This window comes from Polistes canadensis, unplaced genomic scaffold (genome assembly GCF_001313835.1).
Source record: "Polistes canadensis isolate GaletaPanama2010 unplaced genomic scaffold, ASM131383v1 scaffold_463, whole genome shotgun sequence".
NCBI lineage: Eukaryota > Metazoa > Arthropoda > Insecta > Hymenoptera > Vespidae > Polistes > Polistes canadensis.
In genome coordinates this window covers 17,848-30,572 of record NW_014570010.1, presented here as the reverse complement: position 1 = coordinate 30,572, position 12,725 = coordinate 17,848, and the positions used below count along the sequence as shown (strand labels likewise).

Here is a 12,725-nt window from a genome sequence, read left to right as displayed (position 1 = left end):
TCCCATAACATTTAAGGAAATCACAGTATTGTTAGGATTAATGTTATTCCTTTGTGACGCGAAAGGTACACCATTACATTCAGTATTTAACCGTAATGTACTGCATTGACCTGAATGCATCATGCACTTGCTCAACGTTACTTGTGATAGACTAACTATGCTACCACACAATGTCACGCATCGTGCATTGCATAAATTAACATTGATTCGATTGAAAAATTTGGCATGTAGTAAAAAATTGGAAAAGTAAGTGAAATTAATTCATTGGACGTTGGATTTAATCGTCATCGTCATTGATCTTGCTTAAAGTTTTTCATCTTTCTTTTTTTCGTAGAACCTTTAACTTTTCGATAAAAAAAAAAAAAAAAGAAACGAAAAAAAATATGACGTGAAAAGAGGAAAGGGTCGGATTGATCAAAGGGTATCTTCGTTCCGTTTATAATTAAATCCACTTAAATTACTATAGGAATCTAATAAACGTAATAACCTCTGTGCGTCTCTGGACAATCGAAAGCCGATCTTATTAGAAGTTTAGCGACTTGTATCAATTACTCTCCGGTCTGCTAAAAATTGAAAATGCATTTATGATTGCAGCCATGCTGGTCGATAATATTGTATCATTGATTATCATTTGCGAAGAAGTTGACGAACTATATATAATAAAATAAATAATCCCCTAATAATATGTGGACAAAATATCATCTATATAATATAAGGACCAAAGAAACAATAAAATGACGGAGGAATACAGGGATATATATTAAGAAACAAATATTAACAAACAGAACAAATCAGAGGGACCCAATTCGTATACCTTATAAATTACTTATCTATCTACCTACTTACCTGTCCGTACGTTATTCGTGGGGCCACAATTTTCAAGGATTAATATATATATATATATATATATATATATATATATATAGATATGGATAGTCAATTATTATTAGAACAAAACAAAATAAAAAACAATTGATAAAAAGTATACGCTAAAAGTATATCAAACTGACGTGGGAAACGTATGAGACTAAATAATATTTTCGACGCATATTATCAAACTCGAATAAATCGTATATATATAAAGTGAATTACTTTATATACATATACATATATATATATACACCTTGTCACATTATTTTTCATCGAATATATTATCATCGAACAATCATCGAGACGACTATCCGGAAAATAAAAAAACAAACCGTAAAACGTCGTCTAAATTTGACGATTTAATACAAACGTTTCGAAGTGTTTATTAGTGCTAAAAAAAGATCGCCAGGTACTGTGCACAGCCAGCTAAACAAAAAATAAAAAAAATTAAAAAAGATATATAATAAAATACAAAAAAAAAAAAAGATATATAATAAAAAAGAAAGTGTATTATACTTGTTGCACGATATGTCTTGAGTGTAAGTTGGTGTATCCTGATATTACATAGCTTGTATGCCCTTACGCATGCTAATTGAGTTCTTATTCGATATTTAGCACGTTTAATTGCATTGCATGATCAATACCATTCGATAATATTGCCATTGCAACGGAATGATGTTTCTCTTTATGAATAATACATGAAAGGAAAAGAAGAAGAACACATTTTTAACAATTATTTAATAAATATTTAATTTCTTTCCATTTGTTCACAATTTTCAAACGAACCTTTTTTCTTCTTCTTCTTCTTTTTTTTTTCTTCGTTGTCCCCTCCCCCCCCACTCCCGTTATCCTCTATCGCAAAATTATACGATCCTGGAACGTACACTTTAGCAAAATAATTTTGTCACGTCACTGAGCTCTTCTCTGATCCTGTAATTGCTCTCCGATTGCTATCCACTCGGTTGTGCAACTCATGGCCCATGAGATACTCCAACTTATCTGATAGATAGGAAATATCGAAGCTAGGCAAATGTAATTTCGCGAAACTCAAATAGCAAATTAGTAAATGTATCGATCTTGAAACTTCCGAGTTTCATGAATTTAAATTTAACGTTAGATATAGTGTTCTCGTTCGTTTATTCATTTGTTCGGTCGTGTACCATTCGATTAAATCGAAACGTCATATTAGATTGGATAAATCGATCCTAATTTATAATGGCGACGATATATACTTAGGAAAAAAAGAACCAAACAACAAACAATATTTATATACGCGTGCATGTTAATCAAATGTATTTATATTATAATCAACACATGCAAATATCTTGAATTTCATTAGCAGTAAATAGAATTGAAGTTAGGATTATCTCGTATTTGAAATGGGACCATCTCAGTTGGAAAATGAAAAGTAGTTAATTTTCATTTGTAGCCTATCTAATGATTTAATAACTTAAGACCCCTTTTTCGTGACTGTCGTTAAATAAATAAGTGTCTTATCCTAGTTTTACGACTTAGTGTCATTCATATTCATATTTATCTTTAGTTGATAGCTAAGTTCAATCCTTGAGATAATTAATATTGCGAAGTTGTTTTTTTTTCTTTTGTTATTTGGCTAAAAAAAGAAAGAAAAAAAAACGATAAGCAGAAATAATTAATATAATGCATTAACGAGGAATCCGCTAATGGATGTACTTGAATTTGAAGTGGGTGTGAGTTTCAGCACTTTTGTGTGTATGTGTGTGTGTGTGTGTGTGTGTATTTATATATTTGTAACACACGTGTCGTTTTAAATGATATCGATATGACGTTAACTGTATTGATAAATTCATAAAGGTATTTCAACCTGTTAGAGCAAGTAAAGTTCGTAACGCGAGCTTTACAATGTATTCATACTAATATTATTATCGCGTATTAATTATTACGTATTTAAATCGATCATTTTAACTCGCTAATTGGTTTTAATCAATCCAATTTTGTTCTAGAAACAAATAAGAACGTAGACAAAGATAGAAAGATAATGAAAGAGAAGGATGAGAACAAATGCAATCAAAAGTTTAGTATTGATATATTTGATATTAGATGTGAAAATGATAACAAGTAATATTTATTTATTATCTCTTTCGATATTACGCTGTGTTTATTTAAATATTTAATCCACCTTAAAAAAAAAATAAAAAGATCAGTATTATTAAGTAAGGAAAGTTTTCAAATGATATATTCAAAAACAAAACGTGTAATATTACTCGTGATAATCTTTAACGATTGAATTATATTGGAACAAATAAAATATATGTTTTAGCTTTGTATGTTTCGTTTAATAATTTTGTTCAAATCACGATTATTAATTAATTGATCATATCTAATTAATTTATTACGTTAAATATAAATTAAGAAGAAGAAAATGAAATAAATCTATTAAAATTCAAGACACATCATTCCAATGTTAATTAACGTTATTCATTATTTTCCAACAAATCGAGTTAATAATCGAAAATAAAAAGAAAAAAGAAATGTTAGTGCATTTTAAAGGTGCATCAGTATCATCACGATTAAATATTGATATTATATTAAATCGTTTATATAACAGTGAGTAATATAATGCTTTTCTGCATTGCAACATGACATGCATTAAACGCTAGATGAATTTGAAGCTAATTTTCAATTAATTCTCTGGCATACTGTTGCGAAATCGACGTTTCCAGATTCTCGAGAGAATTTGTTTCGTTAATCCTTAAACATTTCTGATAATACATCGTCCCTGACTCTTGGCAATTGTACAAGTACGCTAATCGACGGCACACCTCAAACTTTGTAACTTTCAATGGAATAGAAGTGAGAACGACATTTGGTAATTAACTCTGTGGTAGTACTAGTAATAGTAATAGTAATAGTAGTAGTAATGGTAGTAGAAGTTTTGGAACAAATTAATAATAGCAAAAACAGAGCACGTTTCCTATTCTTTTCTAAGAAAAAGAAACACAATGCAATGGGGTTTCAAAGTTTAAAGTCTACTATCTTGTTCGTTCTTTTACTTGGAAGTTTCCTTCTTTACGTATTCTTATTGTCCTAGAACGTTAAGATAATAATACGAGAATTACATTTCCTTATAATCTGGGTTTCTTTTGAAAACTTATCTCTCTCTCTCTCTCTCTCTCTCTCTCTTTCTCTCTCGTTTTAGAGAAAAGTTTCAAGTGCTGCTTACGTTACGTTCGATAATCATCTCCAACAAAAGCACAGTAAAAGCACAGAGAATACACCAAGTGACTTTTCTCTCTTTAAACAAAAAAATATGAAATTCCTTGGAAGGAAATTTTTAGTTTTCTGTTAGGTAAAACCCGTGTTTTTAACAGTTTCAGAGTAAGACCCGTAGTAGCGTGTAACGTCTCTTATCCCAGGAAATATTGTTACCCGCATAATTGCTGCAATCGTTAAGTGTTCTTCGTGCAGGAGTTCTCGATTACAAAGGTAGCAAAGTCAAAAGGAAGGGGTGGAAAGGGGGGGGTATTTAAATAGAACTCACTTCGACGTTAACGACTTATCGCATTAAAATTTAGCGATAACTTTTAACCAAGTCGCCTTTAATTTAACTCGTGAAACTTCTCTTAAATGCATTTATTATTATTATTATTATTATTATTATATGTTTGTGTGTGTGTGTATGCACACGCGCGTCGTCGAGTTGAATATTAAAGAAATATTACGAAATAAAAGAAAATGTAGAAAACAAAATCCAAATTAAATTTGTATATTTTTCTTTTTCGTATTTTCAATGTACTTTAATTCAAAATTCGAACGCAATCGTGATTTTAAATTAAACAAATGTGTACGATAAGGAAAAATACGACACAATCAGTCCCTTTTTTTTATAAAGTTCGATAATATATCTTTTGATCAATTCTACAAACAATATCCTAAAATAGGAAAATGAAATAACCAAAATCGTATTTGGATCGTTTACGCCAATTAAATGAAACCTATTAACTAGTATGACGATTTAACGAGTTAGATACATTATACATAGAAAATCAATTAACACGTAGATTAATATATCTCTTCCCACAAAATATATATATATATATATATATATACATATACATACATATCGATTGTAGTAGAAAGCAAGTAAATCAATGTGGTTAGTACGAAAATTCGAATAATCAACATAACGTTATATTATAATTAATTTAAAATCAATGAAAATGAAAATAAAAAGATAAAAAGAAAATAATGAAAGAAGAATAAACGTGATACGAAGGGGTTTGTTAAGCAATAAAAAAGGAACAAAAAAAGAAGGAAGTAATAAAAAAAAAGAAGGGTCTATTGTAACAGATAATTTGAATCGATCGAAGAATGGGGTTCACGATACAATTGGTGATAGGTCGTTGCTGGTTGTATGGTGTCGTGTGTTCATACATCCGTGTATACTCGAGGGATGAGAAATGAGAGAGAACAGAGGGTGAGATTCCAAGTAATACGAAGGGGGTGGTATTGGTGATGGTATTGGTGGTGGTGTGAGTAGATATAGTCAATTCGTTCTTGCTCTAATAAACGTGCGATAGATCATAGCAAGCAATTGTGTCTGGGCTGCTCGTAAAGCACCAACGAAGCAGTTTGACAGTGTCGAGAGTCGTATAACCGCGAACGTTAACTGAAAGGGTAAAGTTCAAAAGAGGGTTGTTTGGTTAGTTGGTTGGGTTGGTTGGTTGGGTTGGTTGGACCGAGATGAGGAAAAGATTCGAAGTATCATTCGACAATGATGACAACGAGATTCGATATTATGGGTCACAGTTTTTCCCCTTGATTCATCCTAATCTTTGGATCGTAATGAAAATGGATTGCGAAATTATAGGAATAGAAAGAAAGATTCTCATAGATAATTATTTATAAATGAGAAGGATAATATAAATTTATATTAAAAAACTGGATTAATTTTCTATCGTGATTATTAAAATTTATGATTGTTTGTAGAACATGTGATAAAGAAATAATCAAGTTCTTAAGTTATTATATATATATTATTCGATAAGTTTTTAAATTATAGATATGATGTAATTAATGATGAGTAAAAAAAATCAATGAAAATTTTGTCCCCCATTTTTACGAAAGCAATCAACACTACATTTGTAAATATTATTCAAAAAGGTTCCTAAACTTTAAGAGAAAGGTTCGTTCTTATTTTTTTATCTCGATTAATATCGCCGAGTTTCTTTAAACGAATGGGGCGGGGGAGGGGTAAAGGGGGGGGGGCGGGGGGAAATATATAAGAGTAGGATCTTACGGGGGAAAAAAGTGAGACTAAAATCAGAATCCGAAGGACGAATTGTTAGGAGTTTCTCTTCTTAATTTGAGTGCCGAGGCGTTTGAATACTTTTTTAGAAGCTTCTTTTTCTTCTTCTTCTTCTTCTTCTTCTTCTTCTTCTTACGTTTGGAATTTCCATTCGTATAACTCCTTTCGTAGAACTCGAAGCATTTTACTTTAAGTGGAATGATCCCTATGGCTTTTCCACCCCAGCAAGCAATGCCTATTTTCGAACGTTTACATACTCGCCTTCTTGGGCCGATCCTTTCCCTTGCTTTTTTTTTTCTTCTTCTTCTTCTTCTTCCACAGTTCTATCAAGCTTTATTATTAGCTTTTAAAAATAATTTATCTATTTATCTATCTATCAACAATATATTGTATTATGATGACTCCCCCATAAGAGTAAACGTTCTAATGGTGCACACGATATAAATCTTTCAATAATAATTTTCATTATTTCATTTATCTTTTGAATTTATATTCATTTTATTTTATTGTATATTTCATTGAATTTTTATAATTGATATCCCATATACCGAAAATATAATTTGTATTTTCATAATAAATATAATAGTTTAATTAAAAATGCAATTTCTGTAAAAGATAACAACCACTCTTGATTTTAGATATCAGAATATTAAATTAGAAACAACTAAGTCTTGATAAGATAAATCTAATAAATGTTCGCTGAGGAGATCGTTAGAAGGTGTTTAGCTGTTTCACCGATAAATTATTTGCAAAACTTCTTTCGAAAAGGTCAAATCCTTAAAGTCTACTGACAAGACTAAGGTGGCAACTATGTATCCCCTTATGAAATTCACCTTGTTACGAGAGAAAGAGAGAGAGAGAGAGAGAGAGAGAGATAGGTGATTTACAAAAGCGCATTAGAGATCAGGCAGGTCAATGTATCTTTCCTAGTTGCTCTCTTGAGACATTCCTAGAATATTGTTGCAACAATAGAACACACCTGCAATACTACCTTCGGGCATGATCTCGTTACATCAAATTTTCTCATATTTTAATATTACCGAAGTAGAGAATTTTATTGTTCGAGATTATATAAAAGAAAAGAAAGAAAGGGAAGAAACAAAATTATAGAAAGGAACTTTTTATTCGATTGTTCGCTTATCAATATCAGAAGATTTCATCATTATTATTCGAGAAAAAGAAAAAGAAAAAAAAAAAAAGAAATCCTTACGATATTGGTAATTTCAATGAGAAAGAAGAACACGAACAAAGGGAACGTTCCAGATAGATCGTTTATCTAGCCAAGTATTTTCATGGTAGTATATAATCCAATTTACGAGGCTTCCTTTTACCTGAAAATATATAAGATTTCGTTGGGGTAGAGGAATAGAGTGGACTGACGTTTTTGATGGGGATCGATCGATAATTGGCACAATACCCGTTTCCCTTGACTCTACCTATCCACGTAGAAGGATCATCAACGTCTAAGGATTAGTTAATTAAGGTGGTATAATACCGGAATAGAGTGGACACACCAACAGATTGCCCAAGGCTATCGTAGTCAGATCTCAAGAGATATTTACTCTTCGGTATTTCACTTGAAATGTCTATTCAACAACAACAACAACAACAACCGATACCAAATTCTCTCCCACATTATCGGTGCATTGATTTTTCATTTTTGTTTGTTTGTTTGTTTGTTTTTTTTTCTCGTCATTTTATTCGTCCAAAAAAAAAAGAAAAGAATCCCAGGATAATTCCACAGTGTGAATCCAATCGTGAAATTATTTTTCAACGTAGATTTCTTCTTACTGCATTTTGTTGATCGAGGCCAAAGCTTTTTCTTCTTCTTCTTCTTTTTTTCTTTCAATCTTCAGATAATTTGCTTTCGAATAGCCGACTACTTTCGATTTAACTACCTATTACTTATCAAACGGAATTCACTCTAAACGTTTCACGAATGAGTAACATCTTTCCATTCATATTTTCTTATTACTCGATCATTTTGTCATAGAGTTTTATAGAAACCTTTATTCTTATCTTTTAGTTTTTTTCTTTATCTTATCATTTGAAAAAGTTTTAATAGATCAATTATTGGTTTCAATTATTTCGACACGTTTTAAATCATTAGTGTAATCGTATGAACATTGTAACTTAGATACACGTTGCTCAGTTTAAAACGTACGAACATTAAAACAACACAATTAATTATATATATATATTAAATGTCAAAAAAAAATGTTGTACGTAAAATATTATAATATATATTAAATATTAAATCGCGCTTTCAATTCGGACAAATTTTCCATTGCAAAAACGATAAGTCACGTGTGCAAATTGAAATTCAAACGTCACATGAGTTTACAGTTTAAAACGAAATTAATTCGTCATACTTTAGGTAATACGCGAACGTATTAGAATGGCCAAAAGAATAAAAATAAAAAATATAAAAAACTACTGAAATATATGTGTACATATATATATAACGTAGCAATTTCTTTTGCAAAATTCGGATTGATAGAAAAATTAAGTAACTAGTCAATCATAGTCATTCGTGTTCTATATTCAAAGATGGAATAATTTGTTGGTATTTTTTTTTTTGTTCATACATCCAAAGATCTTTTACAACCTATCAGTAAACAACGTAGTCTTTCTATTGTTTAATTATTTTTATGGAAAATGAGAAAAAATCAAAAGGGAAAGAATGAAATTGCATGAAAGTCATAGGGAAGCTAACTGACAATGGTTTCCACGGTTGCTGCATAATGCCACGATTTCGAAATCCTTTTTTTTTTTTCTTCTTCTTCTTCTTTTTTTTTTCTCTAGGAAAACAAATGGCGAATTAAAATGCGTTGATAAGGTAAAAAAAAGTATAACAGATTCGCATTTAAAATAGAAGTGCTCCGCGAGCGAGCGCTTTTTCACTTTTCATTGCAAACCCCCATGAGGATGGTTGCACTGAAACTGAACGAGGAACGTACTTTCGAAGCAGGTCACACGTATGTTTTGTAAAACTGTTTCGATGTTTGTCCGGCACTCCGGAAGTGAGATATAAACCAATTGAAATACTCTTTTACACTTTTACGACATTAGAAACTTGAATATCGTAGTTTAAATTAAAGGGAAATCTCATCGGGAATTATACAAGTTGAAACATTTTGACGACCATAAATAAATTTTTTCTGTTTCAACAAATATTTTATTATACTTTTCCTCTGGCATAATATATGCACTTTAAATATATTATTTCATTAATATTTCTTGTTTCTTTTTTATATTTTAAAATAAAACGTCGAAGATAGAAAAATAATGTATAGCTGTTTAAAAAAAGAAAAGAAAAGAAAAAAACAAAACCCATAAAATCGGTCGACAAGGGAAATCGTATTTTTTTTCCTTTTCTTTCTTTCTTTTTTTTTTTTTTACCGCGGTATCCGAGGAATTTCTCGGACATTATTTTCACTTTTTATCGCCTTAGGAAGAAGACGGTAAGCGTGGTAGGATGGGGTGTGGTAGGATGGGGTTCAGGGGGTTAGGGGGTTGAAGGTAACGACAGTAAAAGCGTTTCGAAGTCAAGTTTGCGGAATCTACGATACGACAGGACGGAAAAAAACGGAAATGGAGCCTTTCTACCAAGAGACAACGCTGAAAATGTCTCTTTAATATATTTTCTGTTCTTTTGTGGAAAAAAAAGAAGTGTCACGCGGGTTGTGAAATAAATGGGCTAACCCCAAAAGTCGAACATCTCTCGAGGCAATCAAGTTTTTTTTCTATACCATTGAAATAAAAAGAAAAGTTTATATTTAGAGGAGGGAATAGTTTGGAAATAAAAGAAGGGTTGAGAAGAAAGGAAAAGAAAAAAAAAGGGAGGGAGAGGGGAGTTTTAATACGTTTTTCGTAGATATTCGAATGGATTGAATTGTTGGAGAGAGCAATCATAGGACAGTGAGAAGAGTGTCATCAGAAAGTTAGATGATATAATAATGATTAATAATATTAGATTGCTGTATGTGAGTCAATTTGACTTCATTTACCATTTTATTGCTACCATTTTATTTATATTTTAATTAAATTTAAATAGTTTAAAATTAAAAATTCTAATTTGTGGGGTTAAACTTTATAATATAATAATATTATATTAATAGTAATATATATATATATATTATTATAATTTATTATTAGCATATAATAATAGCATATAATTTATTATTATAATTAATAAACTTAAATAATTTTTATTAAAAATATATTACGTGTTGCTTTTTAATAGAATTACGAAACACACATGTGTAAATACTAATTCCTTCTTCTCTCTAATTCCAAAAATTTGTATAAACTGTAACTATTGTAAAGGATCTTTCAAATTTACCAAATTACGATTTTAATTTTGCTCTTATATATTTTTTAAACTTTAATTCTGATATTCGAGTCAAATAGATTCACTTTAAGTAAAATAAATATAACATAGAAAACATTCGACAATCTAATAATAATCAATTGCATAAAAGAATGCATGTTACGTATTTATCACGAGCACGCCTTTTCAATACCCATATAACACATGAAATATCACGTCCCAAGATGTATGACAAAACGAATGTTCAAACGTTATTAATTTGCGCATGTATCTATCTATCTACCTAATGGCTCGCATGTCAATAATTAAATATGCATGCGCGAGTTTTAATAGTAGTTACGAGCAAGCGTTTCTGACAATTTACCTGTTCCCCTTTTTGCCTCGTTAAACGCTTTGTTCTACATCTCTCTTCCACATAACAAAGGCATTTTTCTTAAACGACGCTATCGTCGGAAGGTTCGCCTAAAGCTGAATTTTGTAGTTCTTTAAGATTCCTCTTACAGCAAATGCTATTTATAGTCAAAGTTAAACTCTTTCGCGTGGAGTTCATTATATTTTACAAATTTCAAAAACCCGACAAAAGTATCAGTCACGTAGTCAATTTTCTTCCTATTTAATTTCTTTATTTTTTTCGTCGTTTACGCGAACGACTAACAGGGAAAGTTACAACATTGAAAGAATACGCGATCGTAATACACAATTGCATATTTGTTTCAAATCTCATTTCAATATCATTGCAATATAATTCATTTTAAACTTGTATCTCTATTTCTTTTTTTTTTTATCTAATTTCAATGTGTCAAACTCGGTACACGCAATAATTAACAATTATAATTAGTATTTAATATAATGAAAACTAGTTGTATAATACGAGTAGTTATACAACGTAATAAAACTTTTACGTTACGTAATATTATCTTTTTATGCACACGCAATGAATGAGATCGTTTGATAATGAATTAAATTAAGTATATATTAAAAAGTTTGTAATAAATTTTCGATTATGCAACAACACCTGTTCGTAACTATTACAGTGGGGCGATGAGCGGGGGCGGGGTGTGGGTGGAAAGAAAAAAATTGCTTACTAATCGTTGAAAAAGAAATTTGTAAGATAATTATTTATCCATCGATCTATCTAGATTGTCTCGAATTGAGATTCGCGCGCGTTTGAACGAATATCTTGTATAAAAAAGAAAAAAAAAAAAAAAAAAAAAAGAAAAATCATTTTGACCTAAGTCTACTCGCAAATTGTGTGAAACAGAAATGTCGATGTACTTCTTTCGGCTGCACAACCTGCGCCGTCAGGCGGAGGAGGTACGAAAGAAGCGATTAAAACGCGGAAGAAATAATCAAAGTGGACAACTCGGGACCAATTGCGGGGACCAATTGCAACCAACGGCCGAATCGATGCAGTGCCCGAATAAAGTTCATCGGGGTCCTAGTAAATTATTCGAACGGGCCCCTCTACAACCAAGCGATTCGCTCGACGAAATTGCATTTCAAATACCAAGGTAAGCCCAAGCGTGTATCCTATTATGAGATTATCTCGAATAAATAATCTTTAATCTTATGGGAATAATAATAATTTCAAATAGAAGATATCAATCGTTTGTTCGTTCGTTCGTTCGTTCGTTGGTTTATTATTTCTCGTGAAATACGAGTCCCCCGGTTCTCAGTTCTTTACCCGAAAGGAAATATGATCTTTTTTACGAAGCTTTTTTCCTAACATTATATATCAATAAAATTCGTCTTGAGAAAAACGTTTACGGAAGAGCTACTACTATTGCTTCTCAACAACTATCATCGTACATTTCAAAAGATATCCAAAACTTAATTTTTATCCATCCCCAAAAACTTTTCCCCCCCCCCCTACTCGAATAAAATATCTTTCTTGTTTTTTTTCTTTTTCATATTCAACGTAATTGCTTTTCTTCTTTTAACAAAGTGAAGCCTCCATTATATTTTCTCAAGGATTTCTTCGAAAACCATCGTGATCATCATCGTGATCATCATCATCATCATCATCCTCGTCTACTATTAAACAATCTTACTGTAATTTTATACTTATCGTACTTTTACGCGATATTATCATCATTTACAAAACAATGTTGCTTGTAATTTTATATTTGTTGTACTTTTACGCGATATATATTTTACCGTCAGAGCCGGTTCAAAAGAAGTCAGAGAATGCAATGCTGTAAATTGTGCATCTTTGCAATTTCTTTGAAAAGTTTC

General features: G+C 30.9%; 1 protein-coding gene across 3 annotated transcripts in view; it reads left to right on the top strand.

Annotated features, from left to right (window-relative positions):
- The window catches only part of LOC106792533, a 46,932-nt gene extending 34,897 nt beyond the window's left edge, over positions 1-12,035 (top strand). Inside the window, exons 1-2 of one of the 3 annotated variants that reach the window (XR_001382309.1) lie at positions 915-1,409; positions 11,752-11,835. Coding sequence is in view for 1 of the 3 variants with exons in the window: in XM_014758990.1 (XP_014614476.1) it covers positions 11,752-11,839 (88 nt within the window). In the remaining 2 variants the exon portion in view is untranslated. Of the gene's footprint in view, positions 1-914; positions 1,410-11,751 lie in introns of those variants that run through there. The other 2 variants (XR_001382310.1, XM_014758990.1) reach the window with 2 other exon arrangements.
- The last annotated feature ends 690 nt before the right edge of the window (positions 12,036-12,725 follow it).